The 24,754-nt window shown below is 36.5% G+C and overlaps 1 protein-coding gene across 2 annotated transcripts in view; it reads left to right on the forward strand.

Moving 5' to 3' along the window:
• The window catches only part of insyn2ab (inhibitory synaptic factor 2Ab), a 50,953-nt gene that overhangs the window by 22,315 nt on the left and 3,884 nt on the right, over positions 1–24,754 (forward strand). For both annotated transcript variants that reach the window (XR_007926024.1, XM_051869130.1), the window contains exon 3: positions 8,541–8,612. Coding sequence is in view for 1 of the 2 variants with exons in the window: in XM_051869130.1 (XP_051725090.1) it covers positions 8,541–8,612 (72 nt within the window). In the remaining variant the exon portion in view is untranslated. The remainder of the gene's footprint in view (positions 1–8,540; positions 8,613–24,754) is intronic.

Raw genomic sequence — 24,754 nt, forward strand, 5'->3', positions numbered from 1 at the left:
TTGTTCTGAGCACTTAAACTGAGCTCTGTTCTTCAGAAAAATCCTCTAGGTCCTGCAGATTCTTCAGTTTTCAAGGATTTTTTTGCATATTTGGACCCTTTCCAGCAGTGACTGTATGATTTTGAGATCCATCTTTTCACACTGATGACAATTGAGGGACTCAAAAACAACTACTAAAAAAAAAGGTTCAAACATTCACTGATGCTCCAGAAGGAAACACGATGCATTAAGAGCCGGGGGGTGAAAACTTTTTAAATTTGAAGATCAAGGTAAATTGTACTTAATTTTTCTTCCGAGAAACATGCAAGTATCTTCTATTGCTTCCGAAAGGCAGTACTAAATGAAATAAAAGAAGGAAAAAAATAAGGTATTTCAACAAAATAAGAAAAATTTGGACATCTTCATCCTGTTCAAAAGTTTTCACTGGAGGATTTTTCTGAAGGACAGTGCTCAGTTTAACTGCTCGGGACAAACAAGGGACTCATGAACAACCAAAACAAAACAAAAAAAAAGTCATAGATCATCCAGGTAACCACACACAGTATTAAGAACCAAGGGTTCTCACACTTTTGAACAGGGATATTTTAATAAATTCAGCTATTTTTTATGTAAAATATCTTACTCAGGATAGTACTAAATAAAAAATAACATACATTTTGTATGAGCTCTCATATTTTGTTAAAATTATTCACATTTTCACACAGTTTCACATAGATTTTCATGCAACTGTATAATAATGTGGTATGAATTGGATTGGATATTATTTCTACATTGGCTGGAATAAACTGCTATTATTTTATCTGATGCTTTTCTTTTTTTATTGTTAAATTAAGCAGCAATGTGATTTTAAAACTGAAAATCAAAATCAAGGCTTCTCACAGTCAAACGCATCTGAAGCCTCAAAAGCAATTAGAACTGATAACAAAATCCTCTCTGGATACCTTGTGCCAATTAAGAGTGAACCAGCATCAACATTTGACCATAGTTCTGGATAATTATCTGAAAGTACTCTTTCTCTATCCAAACACAGAAATCCTCTGTAGAATGACATGCGAGAAACCAAAAGTACTTGAAAATGCAACACTTGCTAAGGTAGGATTGGTCCATAAGGTTTTTAGGCTGGGCTCAGCGAGGAGTCATTTACAGCCCAGTTCTAATAGTAGCATTTTACGTCTACCTTATCATTACTCATTTAGTATGGTAGACATCTTGTCAGCAGCAAATGGTTGTATTTGTGTATATTTCACCTTAACAACTCCTTGAAATGAGTCAAATTGGCCACTCAGAGCTGGTCTAAAACTCCTAGTCTCAGCACTTAAGCTTCTTCGGGCATTGTTTTGGGCAGGTAATGGCCCTCAAGCCTAACTCACTGTTTAAGGAGCACTGGACTTCTTTCTTTTCCTGAGCCAGGAGTGAGAGAAGCAGGGCGTATTTTCAGAGCACAAAACCACTACTCAAACAGCCTCAATTAGCAGCGCCTCATCAGGCAGCCCTTTCATCTTACAAAGGACAAAGTGCGTCTGTTTTTGTGTGCATGTGTAGCTCCCATCTTCCACAATGAGTGTGGGGACTATTATTAGAGGCAGGACCTCCGTGCCTGCTCTCCCACATGCTAGGTGTCATCAGAGCAGCTGAGCTCAGAACCGATGAGTGGCTCAGTGTGGGCACATGAAAGCCCAGCCAGTCTCCCTGGGTTAAACCAGCCCGAGCCAAGGGTTTGATGTTCCTCTCTGTCTGAGAGCAAGGCTTTTAGTGCAAACAAAGCGTCTGCATGCTGCTGACAGCCAGGGTGGGCAGAGCCTAAAATGCCAAGCACTTGGGAGCCCTGGCATGGATGTCTCTGGAACACCGGGGTAGAGACTTTAGGTGTTAATCCAGCTTTTAGTGCTGATAGAGACGTGCTGTGGCTTGAAATTTTTCCAGTTAGTTAGCATTTGCGAGTTGTAGCTTGCAATAGAAAAATACTACAGTACCGCACAATACCATCTGTGCACAAGTCATCAATCTAACAGGATTTAGGCCTTTTTTTTTTTTTACATACTGACCAGAGTATGTAAGAAATCACTACATATCAAACAGTGAAATATTATTGGAAATAAAAACATTCACACTACAGTTACAGTGAAAGTTACTTTCCCATCCATACTTTTGAATGGTAGTGTATATTAGGCTTATTTATTTTGTCGACAAGTGTTGGTGGCGATTCCTTCTGTGAAACACTCCTATTTGCACAAGCAATTAACATTTTTCAAATGCTGGCATGAGTTTCTTGACTTTTGGCAGAGGCAAATTGTCGAGGAGGAATAAATGAAGATTTTGTGTTGCTTTGCTAACTTTGCTGAGCCCTCAAATTAGCAACAATATATCATTTTCTCCACAATACTTTAACACATTTTGTTCTGCTCACTGAGGCTCATTTCACCATTACTGTATATAGGATAATAGCGGCTTTTTTAATGCAGTACTTTCCAAGGACAGTCACTGGGTGATGTATCCAAATGGAGATCCAGCCGCCTGAACTGCTTTTTAATCATTAACACGACTGGCTCATTAGTGTGTCAATGACTTCCGCAGCCTATCCAGACGGCAACAGATTGTCAGTGTCTGGATGACAATGTGATTTCGTAAGGCATGCTCTGCTGTGGTTTGAGGGCATTTGGATTCCTTTACACTTCTAGTGCATTTCCAAGCATTCACAATACATGACATCGCAAATAAGAATTAGTCGATGATGCATATTAGTGCTGCTAAGGCACACTAAATAGCTCTGTGAACACCTTATCAACCAGTAACACCCTAGCATTTGAATCAAGTTTTAAATGAGAAAACATCGAGAAGAGAATCATAAAGAATTTAACGATTCTGGTTTAAATTCATGTTTTAATACTAATAAAACTAATAGTTAGTTTTGTGTTCAGTTCCTGTTTGGGCAGTGTTTCCTTTGCTAGTTTTCTCCGTGGTCGTTGATTGAGTTAAGCAGGTGTTCCTTGTTACGTTAATTATCTCTGTGTGTATATTAGCCTTCAGTTCATTAAATGTTTTTGTTCCGTGTCGTCAGTATTTTATGTTTTTTTTTTCAGTTTTTCTCCTGTGAATGGAAGCTTGTTTCCGCCATGACATAAAAATAAAAAAGTATTTGCGACTTTTTACCTCACAATTCTGACATTTTTCTTACAATTGCGAGTTTAAATCTCAATTCTGTATTTTTATTTCTCAGAATTGCGAGATATAAACTCACAATTACAAGTTATAAAGTCAGAATTGTGTGATATAAACTTGCAATTCTGACTTCTCGCAATTGCGAGTTTATATCATGCAATTCTGACTTTATAACTCACAAGTTTCTGTATCAGTGTTGCAGCACCATTGAATAACTATTGCAGGAAACGGTCTAAATATTTTAGTGTGGTGTTCCATCTACATTGGCAAAAGATTGCCTTTAGACTGGGAATCAAACATCAACTGGTTCCTGGTTCCCAATCCTAGACAAGCACCACTCGCATTACATTTAGGTAACATAAATATCTGGTTCTTCTCTGTATATTCTGTCTTTGATAATCAACAGATGAATTATTCATGAGCAAATTCTGGGACATATTTGTGTCTGAAGTCAAGGGACTTCAATATAAGTATCGTCAGATGCTGCTGCTTCTACCTTGTCACGTATTACTTTCATTAGCGTGTGCTAACACTGGTATGTCCTAATAGCATTCACTGAATTTCAACAACATGCCAAACCACTGTGAATTCACATTAGAAAGAAACATTAGCACACTATTACACATTGTGTAATGTGAGATTTGCTTCCTCTGTCAGTGTCAGTTTTTCACAGATTATTCCAGGAACGTAGCAGTGTTCACCTCCCTGCAGACTCAGGGCACACCTCCAGCGAGAGAGGGCAGAACGCGTCTTTCAACAGAGCTGATGTCTGCAATAACTGCGAGCCAGCTCGCAGGGAAGAAACACACAGCACTTGTGTGATTCAGCGACATGCACACACTGTCTGATCAATATTTATTTCAAAAGAACTGAAATTCTGTTTATACATAATATTAATGTATTCTCACTTTCACAGAATAGGAAGGGACCATAGAATTTGTCCAGTGACCTAGAAACTCTAAATTATTCCCTGCTGAAAAATCCATAGGTGTGTTTTGTAACATGGTAGCTTGCTTCTAGCTGATCTAAAATGCTTATTAGATCCTATAAGCTTGTAGACCATCTTGGATCAGCAACAAAACAGCTACTTGCTGGCCATACTAGGTTTAAGGAACAGGAAAAAAAAAAATAGATATTTTGAAGAATGTATTGTACATGCAGTGAAAATCAGTGGGGTCCAAAACAACATTGGACTAGGGGTGTGCAATATTAAAGGGGTCCTATTATGCCCTTTTACGAAGTCTTGATTTTGTTTTTGGTGCAGTACCTTTGCAAGCATGGATTTAACATGACGTTTTAAAGTTCCTAAAGATCGGTGAACAGTCTTACAAAAGCAAGAGCCCTGTAGCTAAACACTTCATCAACACTGTAATGTTAGCTAGCAGAGCCACAAATAATAAAACATACTTACAGGTTGTGATCCATAAACAACTGATTGTCCCGCCAAAGTGGGAACTGCTCCGTCTTTGAGGAGAAACTTTTGTGCATAGGCAGCATTGTACTCTCTGAGGTTCTGAAACCTGTCCTCCATAAAATGTGCGGCACACAGATAAACGTTGGGGTTATAATGTTCAGGAACAGTGTTAAAAATAAATTTAGTCTAGTTTAAAAATAAGTCTCTTCCACATGGCAACAACACACTACTAGCGCAGCTCAACCAGGCCTCGCCCCTTTTTTTTTGTGTACTCTGTGGGCGGGTATTATTTAAATGAGTGACATTGTGAATTTACAAGATCCGGAAAAAGCATATTGTAGTCCAAACAAGTCGTTTGTTGTTGTTCTTAAAAAAGTGTTTTTTGTTAAAGAGAATATCTCCCTTTGGAGTGGACTTTGACCTTTGTAACCTTGCAGATCTTTTTTATGCTCACACAGCAACATTACACACTAACTAAAGTTAAAAAAAGTGAAAAAGCATAATAGGATCCACCCCTTTAATAAAAATTAGATTTTGTCATTGACCATAATGGTTTGCTGATTGTGTTTTTCAGGCCTGTCATAGACAGTATTCTTCAGAATCTGTTCGGTGGTTCGTTCAAAGCAGTGACAGAAATTAACTTTTCCATTAAGGGGTGATATTTCCCCCATTATTTCCAGGGGCCAATTGTTTAAGGTCAATTGTTTTTCTAACCTTATTATATGTAAATACTTAAACATATTTTAAATATAAATCCACCAGTAGCCAGTATAGGTAAATCAATGAAATCTTAATGAGTAAGTCACTGAATAAGTTATTCAAACAATTTGTTCAAAATGGCTGATTCAGAAACAAAGCAAGTGACTGTCTTCATGAATAAGTTATTGAATCATTCACTCGAACAATTCATTCATGCAGATTCATTCAGTACCAAAACACCGCCTTGTGTTGCATGTTTTTGTTTGGTTTTTGCAAAGTGAGTGATAATGTCTGCTTGCACTTGGTTAAAACAACAATTACGAGATTATTGTAGATGATACATATCGCTCAAGCCTACATTGGACCCCATTAAGTTTCATGGACAAAAAAAAAAAAAAAAATACGGAGACAATTTACAAAATCTCGTATTTTGTTTTCCACTGAAGGGGAAAAATGCTGGTTTGGAGCATTATAACCTAAACACAAACCAACCTGCACACAGCTGACCTCATTACATATGGGTCACCTTGACCACCAATAATTCCTTGCCCTCCTTGACCTTTAGGATATTTCTTCTCCAGTGCTTCTACCATGATGAAGGGTTCAATCTCATCTCATTCCCATTTATTCCAGATCATTTTGACCATATTGATTTTCTTCCTGTTAAGTACCACTCTACCATGACGTGGTGCCCTGATTCTGAGCCTATAGAGTAAAAATATCATTATGTTTAAAAATATCATTATGTTTAAAAATATCGCTTTAGTCTATTAGCGAATAAAGTAAAAGCTCAGTTCAGGTGTTGTTCTTGTCTGCTGCATGGCTACAGCAAATATTACTCCTCTACGATTGGACATAATGTGTGTAACCACTGTCACTGTGAACTCCTCAGCAACATCAGATTGAACTGAATGCAGAATATCAATGACCATCCTGACACTTGAGTGCTCAGAGGGATAAAGTGATCCAATTAGGCTTTCATTAAGCTTTAATGAAAATGCATAACTGCATGGCTGCTGGGTACAGCCCCGTTATTGTCTCTGTAGAAATGCAAGGCATGTGTCACAGTGTCACATCAGCACACAAACAATATATCAAAACCACTTCAAGTATGCCAGGCTAGTGCATGATCCATCATTCCCTTGTACATACATTAACGCTGCTGAAGCCCAAGGGCCATGAATGAACGGTGGATAGATACAGGGAATTCAATCCCGGTGTCTTCCATCATGAAATAATCTATAGAAATCCTGGGCACAGGGCAGAATAAAGCAATAATCTGCAAGAGGCCATGCGTTAAAAAAAGACTCCAATGCACAAGAAATAATAATGGGGCTGTGAATCAATCAAACCATTTTATTGCATTAATTCAGATATGCTGTTTCATTAATCAAATTAGTCAAAATAAATCTTGACACAATTAACACAATAAAGCTATCACTATAGCTGCATTTAGTTGATTAAAAATACAGTAAATATTTTGTGGAAAATTATTACAATTTAAAATAACTGTTTCTATTTTAATATATTTTAAAATGTAATTTATTCCTGTGATGCAAAGCTGAATTTTCAGCATCATTACTCCAGTCTTCAGTGTCACATGATCCTTCAGAAATCACTCTGATATGCTGATTTGGAAAGAGACGTTTATTATTATCAATGCTGAAAACAGTTGTGCTGCTTAACATTTTTGTGGAAACCATGATCTTTTTTTTTCAGGATTGTTCAGAACTTTTTGACAACAATGAAAAGTCTTTACTGTCACTTGTGATTAATTTAATGCTTCATTGTGAATTAAAGATAAATATCAATAATAATAATAAAAAAAATAGTTCAAGCAAAAAATAGTAGATAATATACCCAAAATGAAAATTCTAGGGCTGGGTATTGACACAATTTTCACGATTCGATTCGATTTCTATTCACATGCTTGCGATTCGATTCGATTACAATTTCGATTCGATCCGATTCGATATCGATTATTTTGGATGTAGTATATCAGTTACAGTACATGGCAAATTTTCTAGAGGAAAAAAATCTCTCAACTAATGCTGTAATCTACACATGGGAGTTAGTTGGTACTACTTTACTATAATATTGAAGGTTAAAATTAACTTATTTATATACAAACACTTAAATTACACACAATTATGTTTTTTGGGTTTTTTTAATAATAAATAAAGTTTAGAATTACATAATCATGTTTCAACTCCAATTCATTTTTTTTTTTTTTTAATACAAACATTTAAATCGTGGCTGTCGTAACTGATTCATTCAAACATGCATTAAATATTGAAGAACATTATAATGAATATGTAACGGTTCATAGCTATATTTATCAGAATGCTGCTTTCTAGAGTTCATTTTTCTAGCTGACTTATGAGTTTATGGTCACTGAATATGTTTTTCTGAGGTAAATGTGACGTTACGTGACATTGTTTACAAGCTGTTTTAGTGACGTCTTTCCGAGGTTGAAACATTGATTGAGCTATTACACAAGACATGATACGGATTTCGGTAAGTTGTACTGTATATTTTAACATACCTTCAGATGTTTAGTCATGTTTATTTCGCGCTGTAACTGGTATTAAAACAGAGGAGAGGATGTTCACATGCGCTCCGTGCTGCCGCTTCTCTTTAACTGAGGTGCTACAGCGATCTGTCACGTCACATTAAACAGCGCCAAAACTGTACTTAATTTTTGAATCTCAAAATAAGATGGACGTCATTTGAAATCTGAGACTTTGCTTCATATTAAAAGTAACAAAGCACAAAGATTATTGCAATTTATTGGATGGGAGGCACGCTACATGTTCTGTTCATTCATCAGCTGAAAACAGACTATACTAATCGATTCTTGGGATTTAAGAATCGATATCGGTTCCTAAAAATGAGAATCGATTAAAATCGAGAAATCGATATTGTTTACCCAACCCTAGAAAATTCTGTCATTGTTTACTCACGCTCATGCCATTTCAAACCTGCATGAATTGCTTTTTTCCTGTGGAATACAAAAAAAGTTATTTTAAAGAGTTTTTTGTTTGTTTGTTTGTTATTTGTCCGTACAGTGAAATTCAATGGGGCCCAATGTTGTTTGGACTTTAACATTCTTCAAAATATCTTTAAAAAGTGTGTTCATACAGGTTTGGAATGATATGAGGATGATTAAATGATGACAGAATTTTAATTTTTGGTTGAACTATCCCTTTAAGTTATGAGTTGTATTTTTTTCATTATACTATATTTATCACATACTGTTTTTCCACAGACTGTCATATCGAACTGGGCAGGATACAGCCAACTGTGACACGTGTCGTAACAGTGCCTGCATCATCTACAGGTGAGTCTCAATCTGATACTATATCTGAATCTTTGAACTTGGCCCAGATTTGTACACTTAATGAATAAATTTTTTTTTTACTGTACATGCACAGTACTTGCATAGAGAGGCAACTAAAGCCTTGATTCAAAGATTTGCATACTAAGGTGCAGATGTCATTTGTACAAGTGCAGCTGCAGTGTCGTCATAGTCAAAATTGTCTCTGTTGCAGTAAGGCTTTGAAGAACTGAGTATAGAGTAAAAGAGTATAAAATCTGTGCTGTTAGCCTGAGCTCTTCTACCAATGAGAATTTTCAAGGGTAAAATGAAAAATGTCATGACTGAGTGAGTTCCTTTGATGCATGCGGCAAATGGACATACATTTTTACCAGACCAATTGAAATCCACTCGTAGATGGCAAACGTGAACTGTAAAACTAACTAGAGAACTTTGTTTGAAGTTTGTTCTTTATATAGAAATGCAAGTTAGGTAGCTAATGTAATTGTATGATTCTAGCAGAAACAACCATTCCTGCTACATTAATGGGTTTGCTGTTAATTATTTTGTTATAAAAGCAATAATCTCTAAATGGTTTTGCAGTTAAAGGGCCTGTTGACTTTAAATGAAGCACTTCAAAAGCATCTTAAGTGCTCTCATTTTCTACACAGATAGCATGTTCTGCCATTCCACATTCCAAAGTTTCTCTCTCTCTCTCTCACTACATACAAACATGAATACATGGGTTGGATGATTTAAAGGGGTCATGAATTAAGAAATACAATTTTCCTTGATGTTTTGACCTATAAGAGGTCACTGTACTAAAAAAATCCTGTAATTTTCAGAACTCAAAGCTTCCTCGTTAGTCCAGAAACAGCTTTTATTGAAACAAAGTTCTCAAAACGACTCATTTCGGATTTTGTCTCAGTATGACATAAGAGTGTGACGAAAGACCGCCTCTGCAGAAGAAGATCAGTGGCTACTTCTACATCATTGCCTCTTTAGCCCCACCCACCACGGGGTCATTCGTGCATGTCATGTAGTAGTAAATGCGAGACAGACACAGACACAGGATTGCTCCAGCAACAAAACGATTTGCATTGCTATGCTAACATTAAGAAGGCGTGGATGAACTTTCTTTTTAACAAAGCCCTATCACATCATTTGTGTTCGCTTCATTTTACTGCGGATTTGTTTTTATTAAACAAGACACGATTCAGAGAGACTGAAAATAAAAGATGATGCAGTGCCAACTATATTGAATCCGACAGAAACACACAAGTGTGAGTAACAATGTTTTTACCATGGGTCACTACTGCTTTGTCTGTTACAGATCATTTGATACTTTCACTTTACTGAAAATAATTAACGATGAATATAAGAATGACAGTGTGACAAATGATGGTAATTTGTTTACACAAAGCACCTTAAGTTATCCTGTCAGCTATAACTTTGGTAACTCCAAGTACTTTATTTGCCACAACCAAGACTTATAAAGCATATGTAATGCGCATAAATGTTTCATAGTTGGCAAATGTTTCAACTATGTTGCAAGATAAACACCTTTCTGTAGCATCTTCGTTTCTACACTAATATAATGTAATAAAATGTTATGAGATTGTTTTAAATATTTTTTGAATATACAAATAAGAAATGTTGGGGAAGAAATTATACTTTTAAACATGAAACTAAACCGCCAGTAGGTGGCGGCTAATGGCTTAACGAGTAAGTCATTGAGTCATTCATTCAAATGATTCGTTCAAAGGCTGATTCGTTCAAGAATGAGGGAGTTGTTTATGAATGGGTCATTGAATCTTTGACTTAACCGATTTGCTCAAAACGCTGAATCATTCAGTAGTGTTGTTGTGAGATGCGCTATGGTTCTGCTGTGATCTTTGTTCGGAACCATTTTCGCTGCTGAAATAGAACAGTAACAGTTAATACTGCGTCCAAAATGTAAGTAAATTAGGCCTACATTATATATTATCATCCACTTTCGATCGCCATGCACTTACACTAAGGCCTGGTTTCACAGACAGGGCTTAGATTAAGCCAGGATTAGGCCATTTAAGTAGCTCTTATAAGCATGCCCTAGACAATGGCAGTGACATATTTTAACAAAGTTTGCTAAAGTAATTCCTGCTAAAGCAAGGCGGTATTTGACTCTGGTCAAGCGTATCCATAGCAGACTGATGGGAGTGACCTTGGATTGCAACATGCCCAGTGCATTATGGGTTAAGATATGTCAATGCAAGTTCCTTTCAGTTAAACATCAGCTCAAACATGCATTTTAGTCCGGGATTAGGCTTAAGACTTGTCTGTGAACCCAGGGGTAAATGTAATAAAATTAGAGTCATTTTCACATTTTGGTTATTACCTAGTTATGTTTTTGTCATTGGCATTTTAATCAGACTATTTGTCCGGTCGGGCAAGTAAAATTCTTCAAAAAGTCCACTTGTCCGGGACAAGTGGACAAGCGTTAATGTTGAGCCCTGTTATTCCTTATGTATTGTCTTCTGATTTGGAATCAGACTCCGGCGCAAAAGTGTATGGCTGAATTTCACTGGTTGCCATTGTTCAAAACAATTCCTTATGTGCAATGGTGAGACGTTGAACATTATTTTAATATGCAAAACTGTTACCCAATCACTAAAAGTGGACTGATGCGGTCTTGAAAGTCTTGAATGCGGCATGCCTATCAAACCGAAGGGTTTCAAAGAGAAGGTCAAAAACAGGATAGAAAATAGCCTATTACATCTAAATTAGGATGTTTTTTTTATGTCAAAATTTTGATAACATTGAAAAGTGGAACTTTTAACATTATAATTTTTTTTTTTTAAAATACAGCTTATAACCCTTCTAAGTCATTATTTACTCACCCTCATGTCATTTCAAACCCATATGACTTTGAAACTCAGAATGCAGCGAACCTATATCTCACACACACACACACACACGTGGCTATGTATTCAATAATGTTTGTTTTGCAGCAATATGTTGGCACATGGAAGAAAAAACGTTTTGCCTCTAAAGCATTTTTGTATTAATTCATTTACACATTGAAATCAAATGTAGTGACATGTACATAAAGGCATGCCATCTATCATCAGACAAATGCAGCACTTCGCCGCATACCAGATGACCTGGAATTCATTACCTGGGTCGGAAAAGAAATCAAAAATATGCAATTCCGTTTACACAGTGATGGAAGTCAAATACACACAGATATGCATATAATGTATCAGCATGTCAGCTCTTTTTTGAACACTAGCCTACTAAGGGCTGGAGTTACTCTGCTGTAGAGAAAAGCTAAAACACATTCACCAAAAACTGCACACTCTTATGCACATTTAGTAATCAGCAGATTATTTAGGTGTAATTGTTGAATTAAAGGAATTTTAAAATCAGCAATTAAATCTTTATTAAATATTGTTTTTGAAATAAATAATATTATTACTATCATTACATTAAAATATATTATGTAGTAAATATATTTAAAAAATATAATATTGTCACATTTAGTCTTTTTTCTGTCGTTTTCAAAGACTTTTAATGTTTTTCTTATGAGAAACATACTAAAATGTATGAGACTAAATGAAAAGAACAAATACAAAGTCTTAGTGTCAAAACAAATTTGTGATTTTGTACCAGTAAGATATGATAATGTTGTTAACATCTGTATTAAAGGACTGTTTATTTGATTGTTCGTATGTTTATCGTGAATATTCATTCGTTCTGCTCAGGGGTGCTTCTGTTTGTTAAGCAAACCATGAAATTGAAGGATCTGATTCGCAAAAGCGAATAGAAACAGATAGATAGAAACAGTTCACAGTGGAAGAACAGTGAGTTTGGATGAGCAACATAGTGGTTTTAAATTGCAGTTTAATGCCCTTTCCTGAGATCCCCTATAACCTACTATTGGAAGGTTCCACAGAAGAGGACACACTGTGACATAAGTATGAGAGGAATACTGAGCTGAAACGGGGGAGAGAGAGAGACCTGTATTGTTGAGGATGATGTGGTTGTCATAGATACCAAAGTGATGAGGTGGTGAAGAGGGGAAAGGTGGTCCCTGCTTTGGTTGGGGTAAGTGAATCAGAGTCTGTGTCTGTGTGTGTGTGTGTGTGTGTGTGTGTGTGTGTGTGTGTGTGTGTGTGTGTGTGTGTGTGTGTGTTTGCGGTCAGACAAAGCACGTCATTCTACACATATGTTGTTATGTTATGAACCGCTTATACCAATACCAGTGAAATTTCACGAGTCTCTGTGTCACAGCAAAAATTACTATATAACATATTATATTTATTTCATTGGCCCTACTTAATTATTACACTCTTAAAAAAGATGGGTTTTTTCAACCCATGTTTGGGTCAAATATGGACAAACAATAGACAGTAGACTCAATAGACTGCTAATTACTGCTTATTAATAGTTAGTAAGGCAGTTGTTAAAGGGTTAGTTCACCCAAAAAAAAAAAATCATTAATTACTCACCCTCATGTCGTTCCAAACTCATAAGACCTTCGTTCATCTTCGGAACACAAATTAAGATATTTTTGATGAAATCCATGAGCTTTCTGGACTCCGATAGACTGCAACATTATTACCACTTTCAAGGCCCAGAAAGGTAGTAAAGACATCCTTAAAATAGTCCATGTGACTACAGCAGACGAACCTTAATGTTATAAAGCGATCAAAATACTTTTGGTGCGCAAAAAAAGCAGCAGTTCTGACTTAGAGCCCGGAAACGCTGCACTATGTTTACTATATGAACAGCATAGGACACTGACAGGGAACAAAAGAAATTGTTGAAAAAATTCATTATTTTCGTTTGTTTTTTGTGCACAAAAAGTATTCTTGTCACTTCATAACACTAAGGTTGAACCACTGTAGTCACCACAGCCATTATGCTAGTAATATGCATGCTAATAAGCAACTAGTGAGAATTGGACCCTAAACTAAAGTTTTACCAAAAATTTGATAAAACAAATTAAATGGTTGGGTTTGTCCATATTTGCCCAAAAGATGGGTTGAAACAACCCAACATTTTTTAGAGTGTACATTTAATAGTAATATTTAATTATTTAAATATTTTAATAAATTAAATCAAATGCACCTTTTACCCTGGTGCGCCTTTAGCTCCATTGTACCCTACTTTTTACTTTTAATACTTAGGTACATTAAAAAATAAGTACTTTTACTCAAGTAAAATTGGAAAGCAGTACAGGAGTAACTTTTTGTGTGTGTGTGTGTGTGTGTGTACTTCATCCACCAATGAGTATTTCTCAGTAGAGTAAAAGGTACTTTTAGGCTTTATTGGTATATAACAGCAGTATTCAAGTAAACAATAAGAAATTGGATGTAGTTAAAACTCTGAGATTTAATTAAATGTAAAATAAAGACATTTAATCAACTGGCATGCATCATTATCAATATCATTACACTTTTCTTATTTTAGTATCAGCTTCATACTAATATACTGGTACTTTGACATTCGTGTACATCTAACTGCTCACAAATCCTAATGGACAAGAGAAGAAGGCCTACAAGGTCAAAGTTCATTGCTCGTTCAGTGTACTCCACATGACCCATACAGACTTATACAGGGTTTAAAATGGATGCCAGCATGATGTAAGATAGCTCTCACTGTTCTTCCATCACAACTTTGTCAAAGAGACAGTAAGAGAACAGCATGCTGGCTGCAGCATACTGTGCCACATTGTTGTTTTATGTCATTTAACAATGACGCATCCTTCACTCAACCCAAACTATTTATGGTGTTTTTCTCTACCAAACCTTGGCATCACTGAAAGCTTATAATGTTTCTGTGAATTATATTATATTATATTATATTATATTATAATATATTATTAATATTATATAATATAATAATATTATAGTCACGGTTAGCAGTATAGCTAAATCCAAAGATGAGATGCATGATGCAGAGAAAAGATGAACAATACTAATATTATGAACACTACTAATACCAATACTAATGAACACTTCGAGAACTACACAGTGACATATAACGTTACCACAGAGCAGAGAACAAAGAAAACAGGATAGATAATTATCAAAACATGGAACAGGTGTGTAACTAATCAGAAACCATGGAAACAACCGACAAACTAGAACTCAGGCAAAATAGTGACAGGAAAACAATGACAGAGAAAGCGCAAAAAAAAAAAAGACCAATAAAAAGAATGACCCTGATTTTTGCTATGTGTGTAGTGAGTATGATAAGCAAATTGCACAGCTTATACTGTGGGTAGTTTTAGTTGTAACTGAACCTTTAATTCACTTCACTAGAGTCTTGATGCTCGATTCTCATTCTGCGTTTGCATCAGCTCAACTAAGCTCAAATTCTTAGTGCCTTTGTTTGGCACTCATATCTCAAAGAACATGGCTACAAAGATTCTTATCAAAAACCCAGTGCACCAGAACATATGGCAAAAACAGCATTGGCTTTATAATCCAGGGACTTATTTCTTCACTGAACCACATGACTCGCTGAATATGCTCTCTTAAGCATGTGCACAAATTGGTTAAAAAAGCAAGCCTACTTGGCATTATGAGGCCTTGCACTGTAAGTTAATGGTGTCACTGCTGAAGCATTGATAGAAATATCACAGGAAATTATCATTTACTCTCCTTAATGTCATTCTAAACCTGAATGACTTTCTCTCTTCTTTTGAAGACAAATAATGAATAAATAATCCAGTTGTGTGGAGATAAATAAAGAGTTTAAAATAAATTAAATGGGTCAGCTGCATAATATATGGCAATGCAAACAGCTGACGCACAATCTTTTGAAACTTCTGTGTATGTAAAGACAAAATGGTATCAGCATGCCCATGTGCCTCAAAACATTTGCACCTGTGTTTTATATGTACATCCAGGTACATGCACTTCTTTATTTTTCTACATTCTCATATGTTAGAGTATTGCAGCCAGCATGGTGTGATTTTGCTGCGATGCCTCTGTAGTTGGACACATACTGGGAGACAGATAGCGACAGAATGAACAGCCCGACCTGTGGCCGTCCTGCCGCAGCCTCTGTCCTCAGGGTACGCTGACAGGAGACAGGCATGACTCATTCATCAGAAGTAGGACAAAAATAACTATTAGAGTTTTGATATAATGGCAACCATCAGTTTTTCTGCACGTCCTGTGTCCATGATAACTCCCTGTGGTATTACTACAGTTCGCATTTAGCACCTTTTTCCTTCCAACTTCATTTATTTTGTGTCACGTCTCACAGCGGCCCAGTGGGTATCTACAGACGTTTGGCAATACACTTCCTGCTAGGAGCTTATGAAAAAGGCCCATTAATGATGCCAACATGATACAGTTGGGGTTTTTTTCCAATTGGATCTGTATTGGTATTTTATATTGCATTGTTTATTTCCAAGCGGATTACTGTAAGTGTCTTTCGTGCATCAATTATTGAGATGGTGTGAAGCAGATATCCTCTTCTCACTTTCAAAGGCTGCAATATTTCTCATTATAAGCAGCGAGTCGGTTTCCATTAAGTATTTATGAACCAGGAATAAACTGGGTAAATCGTGTGCTTTGTACAGGCTCCAGATGATTTCTCAAAATGTAGGAAAGTGTTCCCGTTCTTTCCTTCTATTTCTCAGCCTAACACTCTTGCGGCTCAGAGAAATGCATCTAATCACAATGGCTACATTCACACAGCAGCAGAATATGGTCGTCAGTCCTGTTTTAGAGTGATAAATATAACTGCGTTCACAGAAAAAAAAATTATTAGCAAGAGTGACAATTGCATTTGACAATTTTTTGGACTCACAACCCCCATTTTCTGTATACCTAAGAGTTAAAGTGGCCCTATTATGCTACAGTATATTAAAGGTTCCTAATTTTGTTTTGGAGGTGTTCTACAATAGTTTTACATGTAGTTTATATGCATCCAAGGTAAAAAGCAAAAAAAAAAACATTTGGGACGTTTTTTTAATTTGAATAAAATGAAAACTTAAAGACTTTCAAATCACATGAGCCAATATTTTATTCACAATAGAACATAGATAACATAACATGTTTAAACTGAGAAATTTTACAATTTTATCCATTAAATGAGCTCATTTCAAATTTAATGCCTGCTACAGGTCTCAAAAAAGTTGGCACGGGGGCAACAAATGGCTGAAAAAGCAAGAAATTTTGAAAAGATTCAGCTGGGAGAACATCTAGCAACTAAGTTAATTGATATCAGGGCTGTAACATGATTAGCTATAAAAGGGATGTCTTAGAGAGGCAGAGTCTCTCAGAAGTAAAGATGGGCAGAGGCTCTCCAAACTGTGAAAGAGTGCGTAAAAAGGTTGTGGAATACTTTAAAAACAATGTTCCTCAATGTCAAATTGCAAAGGCTTTGCAAATCTCATCATCTACAGTGCATAACATCATCAAAAGATTCAGAGAAACTGGAGAAATCTCTGTGCATAAGGGACAAGGCCGAAGACCTTTATTGGATGCCCGTGGTCTTCGGGCCCTCAGACGACACTGCATCACTCATCGGCATGATTGTGTCAATGACATTACTAAATGGGCCCAGGAACTCTTCCAGAAACCACTGTTGGTAAAACACAATCCAGCATGTCATCTGCAGATGCCAACTAAAGCATGCAAAAAGGAAGCCATATGTGAACATGGTCCAGAAGCGCCGTCGATTCCTGTGGGCCAAGGCTCATTTAAAACGGACTGTTTCAAAGTGGAAATGTGTTCTATGGTCAGACGAGTCCAAATTTGACATTCTTGTTGGAAATCATGGATGCCGGCTAAAGAGGAGGGAGACCTTCTAGTGTGTTAACAGCATTCAGCGCTCATTTTGTGCATAAAATTGTAAAATTTCTCAAATTAAACATTTGTTATGTTATTTATGTTCTATTGTGAATAAAATATTGGCTCATGTGATTTGAAAGTCTTTTAGTTTTCATTTTATTCAAATTTAAAAAAACGTCCCAACATTTCCGGAATTCGGAATAGTCTGAAACGGTTCATTTGAAGATTCGGTCTTTCTAAACCCCTCCTTTCCATGAGTCTACCCTGCTCTGATTGGTCAGATAATATAGACGTTTTAATAATTTTAAAGTTAATTTTAATATTTTTTAAACTTTTATAAAATCAAATTGATTTATGTATTTTAATCAAACAGGATGGAATGTTTAAAAATTAGACAAATCAACTAATGACAGAGAAAACATCACTGAGTTCAAGCTAATACTTGATGTTTGTGCTATTGTCCCAACATGATGATGTCAGTTCTTGGAGGATCATGTCATCCTGGAGGCTTTTGTTAGTTAGAAGGATATAACAAATGAGGAATAGGATAGAAATCGATATTGGGGCCCACTAGGGGGCCTCAGCAAACTTCCAAGGGGGCCGCAGGATGTTTATGGAATCACAAAATTACTTGTGGTTAATTTAATATCAATTCTTCCAGTTTCTGTTAATAAAAAAGCCATAATTACAGCAGAAATACTGGAAATATCTTAGCCTACGTGTAAGGGGGGCCTTTAAATATTGTGTTTAACAACAGGGGGCCTTTGAGTCGAGTCAAGAAAGTTGAGAAGCAATGATATTGTAATGGTTTATGCAGGCAGACCGATGAAGACAGATGAATCAGGTTCCAAAATCTCAGAAGTTTAATTAGAACTCCAAAAGACAGGAGAACAGGTAGTTGCAAACACATCAAACACAACAGTGACTGGACAAAGAGTGCAGGCAAGGGTGCAGCTTAAATAACAAACTGAAGCGAGATAATTAATCAAACACAACCAAACAAATGAACTCAAAGACAGTGATCATGAAAACAAAGGAGTGGCGGGAAACTGAACAAAGGAATATATCAAACACAAGCAATAAACAAACTGAAAATGTGACAGATAAAAAAAGTACACAGAAAAAAAACTAATTTAATTGGCAATTAATATTGCTAAGAAAATGTTTAGTTTGAAATATTGATCAGAGATTTTCTTAATGAACTTCAAGTTTTTGGAAGTTATATTTAAGTTCACCTACTTGATGATTATTAAACAAGTTTTTGTATGTAATATGTAAGATTGTTTTTGTATGTAATATGTAAGATGCAATATGTAAGATGTTTGGATTACAATATCCAAAAACCACTAGAACAGTGTTATTTTGCTGACTTGTGTATTTACATTATCCCAAATGTTTCCAGCAATGTTTAAATCCAGAAAAATCAGCAATTTTAACCACTGTAACAGACCATGATGGATCGGTCATTGCGTCACCTGTCAATGATGCCGATTTTACTTCTGTAAAAACCATGGAAACACCAAAGACGCTTTGATGTTACATGTTTTTATTAGACAGGTGAACAACTGTTTAGAGTCTCTTATCAACAGAAAACTAGTCATTGTTATAGATCTCAACACAGTTAGTCTTATTATTTGAATCTCGTTTTCTTGATTTACCACGAGTAGCATGTTTGTACCATGCCTCAGAGACTACACTTTTTTTGTCAAGTGGCTAAAATAGCATAATCAGAAAGAGCTTTATTTATAGTACCAGTAATACAGCATTTTCTCCACCGTACAATACATTTTAAAATTAACTGATTGCCATTTATCAACACAAGTCATCCAGCTTTTATTAATATATATTGATCTAGCTTGCTGTAATGTGTAACAAGTGTCTCATTTCAGCGAACGCACAGAATAACATTATAACATAACTTTCAACAAACTCAAATGTATTTTAGTATGATTATTTTGACCAAGTAAAACACCGCTGCGGTACCCCACAATTTTAATTTGTCAAATAAAGTGACCTGTATGAGTAACAAAGATCAAGTTCAGGTAAGAAGGAGGTGGACGTTTAATGTAACTTTAATCGTGAAATATACATAAACAACAAAACTAAAGAAGTGGCAGTGGCCGACTGCAGCATATAAGCATAATAAAAACAGCAACCTAAAATGTATCCTGGTCCTTTCTCGCGCTTCACTGTCATCATTCCTTCTTATATCCTTCCGGAGCTCCTCTGTTGGACTCAAAACATGGTCGCACAGGTGTCTAGCATTCGCTCCACTGGCCTCATTCCGCTCCCATGGCTCTTGGCGCCGCCCTGATTCATACCACAGTAACTTTAATAAAACAGTACATTACCTCATCAATGAACATGATTTCTGCCCAAGTCCTGTTGGATTGCTTTTCATCAGCTGTGGAGGTAAAGACGACAACTCCCATGATTCCATGCATATTCAAGCTACGCCTTTGTTAAAGTTTTGAATAAGTGACCTCTGGAGGCGAAACTTACATTCTGTGCCTTTAAGTAATAAAAGAAAACAAAAACTTGTTTAATAATTCTGAAATATTAAGCTATATGATAGGGTCCATATGTCTGGGACCACTAGTGAAAATGCTCCTGTTGCTTTATTATTATTTAATTCATAATAATAGTTTAAAAAAGATTTGGAGACTTTTAAAGTGAAAAGTTTGGAAAATGTACAAGAATGTCAGAATTTAATATACCTTTTGTATTATTATTAGTTCTTATTTCTTTCTTTATTTTAACAAACATTTGGACCCCTCTATATATGATAAAAATATTCATACTGCATAGTAGGATTGACCCAGACAGTGAAGATTTTTGCGTTGGATGCCGGTGCTCACTGGTGCTGAACACTGCGTGCTGCACTCAGCACTAATTAGCAGATCAGCTCTTCACTACCAAACAGAGAAGCGGAAACAGTAGACAAAAGGAAGTCTGATTGTCTGATTGCCAAAAATCTCATTTCCTGCCCTGAGCTGGGAGAGCGGCCAGTGAGGAAGTGCTGATTGTGATGCCTGTTGGTGGCATAGTGGACAGGATAAGTTTACTCTGCCGCTGCCTTTCCAAGACTGCTAGTACATCGTGGCCATCAGTCACATGACGGGCCTGTCCTTCAGCACAACCTTGGCCTGACCTATCCACACTCGAATCCAGACAATTGGACACAAGCGGGTATAGCGGGATAGATTGAATAAGAAGTGGCAGAGATACCCAGCAATGTGCACAGCAGGGATGGACAACGATGCCGCTCAAGCAAAAATTACAGAGCTTGATAATAATCCACTCACTTCCGTAAAACCCTCAAAAATGATCCATCTGATCCCTCGCACCAGCCTCCACTCACTCAGATAAAAACCTTTAGGCCTCCTTCTAAAATCATTTGTGATCTTGACTCGTACTGGAACATAATATTTGACATTGTTGTGTCCAAGATTGAGCTTTAGTACAGTTTTTCCCTGCAGTAATATTTGTGGCATCTGACATGCTGTGTTTGTATCCTGTCATTGACTCACAGCTGAACGTTTGTATATACCTAAAGGATAACGTCAGTGTAACTGTGATTAAATATTTAGCTCCATGTCTACGGCCCCCTGAGTTTGACTGTATGTAGAATGTGTGTGTGTGTATATCTGCATTACAGCAAAGCAGTGAAGCAAATAATTGAGCAAGAACCAGGGTCACTTATATTTGATGTTAACAACTGGGAGTTATTTTAACGTTCAACTATTCATACCCACAGCGGTTTATTAAAAATCAATTTCAAATTAAATACCTGTGAATTTACTGAAGCCAAAGGATTCACACAAGTTCACACAAAAATTAAAATTCATTTACTCAACCTCATGTTGTTCTAAACCCACATGACTCTCTTTACACGTCCAATCTGCTCCTTTCCAAAATTTCATCATAAAGGTTTAGAAAGGCATAACAGTTTTTAGGTGAACTATTCCTTTATTTTTATTTTTTGTCAAAGTATCTATTAAAGTGTATAAACTGCTGCTCTTTTTGATGAACATTCAATGTACATTATTATTATTATTATTATTATTATTCACCATAAAGGTTAGGAATGACATAAGAGTTTTTGGGTAAACAATTCCTTTAGATACTTCAAATTATTTAAATTTTAGTCAAAATATCCATTAAAATGTATAAATTGCATTTTAATAAAATTATGCACAGTATTAATATTATTATTATTTTTTACAAAAAAACAATACAGATTTTTAGAAACAGAATTCACACCATGACACCTCGAGAGTGCTTTTTTTTTTTTTAATAATTCAATGGCCCAGAGTCAATTATTCCACTTATATTACGGTTACCACACCTCAAAACATTGTTCAGATGATGTATTTCAAGACATTTGTCAGGTTTTTGTCCTTAAAACGCTCTTGTATGTAGGACTAATTTCTTAACGCATTTAATCCCAAGCCTCCGTTGCTAATTCCAAACGTCTTTTTAGAGCTAGTAACAGAGGCTTGAGCCTTGATAGCAGACTAATGCAGTTATTAATGTAGTCATTAGAGAGAAGAAATTGATTAAGTGTATGTGAATTACCTGAACAGTTTTCGGCAGCAGTGTCTCCACTAATAGTGAAAATGTAAGTTTATCTGCTCCAAGAACAGCGGCGTTATAACCTCGCTAGTGAGAAATGGCATGTAGCTTTGTAAGTTGTTAAACTATTTTACTGATAAAATCATCAGAGCAGCGCTGACAACACGTTTCTGTGTGAGTGTGTGTCCATACTGTATGTGTGTGTGTTTGAGTAAGAGAGGGAGCGGTAGAAAGAATATGTGCTTTCCGTACATAATAAAACGTAATATTGTTGTAGAAAAACATGGAAGTAATTTGTCGTTTTTTTATTCTATTGTTTACTATATTTATTTGCTTGGTCAGTGTCGTGGGTTTTGGTTCTTTTGCTGTTGTAGGCTGTAATGGCGGGTTCAGACTACACAATATTTTTGCCGGTTACGATAGCCACTGTGTCAGATTATTCGATTTTGACTCCTAAAATCTTGTTGTGTTGTGGACAAGAAACATGGCAGACTACAAGTTGCTACTCGACCATTCATCGCCTGCCGTCTTTAACAACATGTGTGCTGTCATCAAGGAGGCGGGACTGACAGAAGGTGCCGTGAGCGTAAACAAACAATGGCTAGCGGCGTGTTTTGCTATGTCTTGTCCAAAAGTGGATACATATTTTTTTCACTCCGTTGCGGTAGTCCCTCGGGGAAACATCACAAAGCTCCACAAACATTCCCTCCATTGTAAAATTCCACCTAGCAGGAACGATACCATTGTCTCTCTTTTGTTTCGGCATGTTTGAAAGCATGTAGGAAGGCGCTTCCGTGCTCCTATTGGCCAGTGTCATACATGTGACGGAACCCGTCGTGGACAACAGAAAAAAAAAAAATTACACATGCTAGTATTTCTGTTGTGACTTTGTGAAACATCGCAGATGCGGCATTGGTTGTCGTCCACTATGACACACCACACGAGCTGAAACGATCGAATCTTGCGTCCCGACACCCATTGTCGTTTACAAATCACCACGACACCCTACGTCAAGCAGATCATTGCAAAATCGGTATAAAATCGTTTAATCTGAACCAGGCATAAGGACCTTTGAAATAAATGAAATCATTTGGCGAAATGATATGGAACTGTAATGCGGTCAAGACCTGCGTGGAACTACTTTAGCCGTGTGTTTCCCTGAAAATAATTGCACACCTTAGAACGTTCGTCAACCAATCAGATATAAGCATTCAACAGTCCCGTGGTATATAATATAATATAATATAATATAATGAGTAATGTCATATATAACTCATAAAATAGATTTTTACATTTTGTCTTTTTTCTATAGTAAGGTTTTCTTTTTGGTCAACAATATCATATTACAAAATCATATTTGCTTTGAATGACTATGGAGAATGAATTGAACTGATAATCAGCATTTGTTGTTGCAAAACCCTATCTGGGACGACAGAAAATAAAGAAAATAAAAAAAATTTTCACAATATAGGATAACCTTAAGACATCCTCTGTATTTTGAGCCAGGTTTGCAGATTCTGCAATTGTTTGTTGTGCATTGTTCACTAGCCACCCATATGTTTCACTCCTCCCTGTCGGTAGTGTACACAAGGTAACTGCTCAGGTTTGTCCTGTGATTAATTGCTGAGTGTAGTTTAGCTCAACCTGGAGCCGGAACACACTGATGTTCCATTCTCTTTCACCCTCAGAGAGTCTGCCGAGAATCGCTGCGCTTTCACAAGTTCTGTAAATAGGCAAACCAAACACTGCAGCTTCTAAATATATCATGCCAGAGAAGTTTTTCTGATCATTTGTGAAAATCCAGGACAGACTTGAAAATGAGATGCAGATCACTTTGTCTCCGTGGGTTTTAGTCTGTTTTTGGTGCACTCTGTTGTCACAGAACATATGTATTGGGAAAAAGTCCTTGGTTTAGGGTTTGTTTGTGTGGATGTGTGATAAAGCACTATTGTATTTTTAAAGGCTTTAAAATTCAATGCAAAATTCCATAATGAACAAAACATTAAGCCCAAAGTATATATATATTTTTTACGCGTATGCGAGGGTGACGCGAATTTCGTCATCAGAAGAATATGCGCGTACTGTACGCACACAGGTGGATTTTTGTAACCACACGTACTTTGTACGCGCAGATCGCACATGCGCATTTAATTTTTTTGCAATAATAAGTTTATCCACAAGGTGGCTACTCGACCGTGCTCTGGGGTCATCAATTCACAAGGTAGTCAAATAAAAATTGCATAAACAGAACAGACCAAAACTCATGCAAGCTACAGCGACAATGGAGGCCTACATAGATGAGAGATTGTGCGCAGAGGTTAAAAAAGTACCCTCATTTGTTCAAATCTAGCATGAAAGAATACAAAGATGTTAACGTGGGTTGTAACTCGTGGCGAGAGACTACGCATGCGTCAAATTAAGTATACTTTGCAAGGCTGTGCGTTCGACTGTGCACGTATGCCCAGGGCTTTAATGTGTGCATTTCACCATAGCATCCTTTAATTAAATGAAACGTGTGTGTTATCCAATACAAAACTGTAAATGAAAGCCAAAAGGCTTGATTGTTGTAAATGAAGCATTCCTTACCTCAAACCAAATAAACCCCCAGTGTAAGGATGTAGGTAAACATAATTGACTCCCATGCTGCAATTTGGTCAGAGAGATCTTTTTTTGCACAAATCTAAATAAATGGATGTAATTGATGAGTCAAACAGCATTGATTTCCAATACGCTCATTTGTTGTGCAGGAAAGTGAAAAATGGGGCAGTTGTGTGTGATTGGTTTGTCTGTCTATGT

This window comes from Ctenopharyngodon idella, chromosome 17 (assembly GCF_019924925.1).
Source record: "Ctenopharyngodon idella isolate HZGC_01 chromosome 17, HZGC01, whole genome shotgun sequence".
Classification (NCBI taxonomy): domain Eukaryota; kingdom Metazoa; phylum Chordata; class Actinopteri; order Cypriniformes; family Xenocyprididae; genus Ctenopharyngodon; species Ctenopharyngodon idella.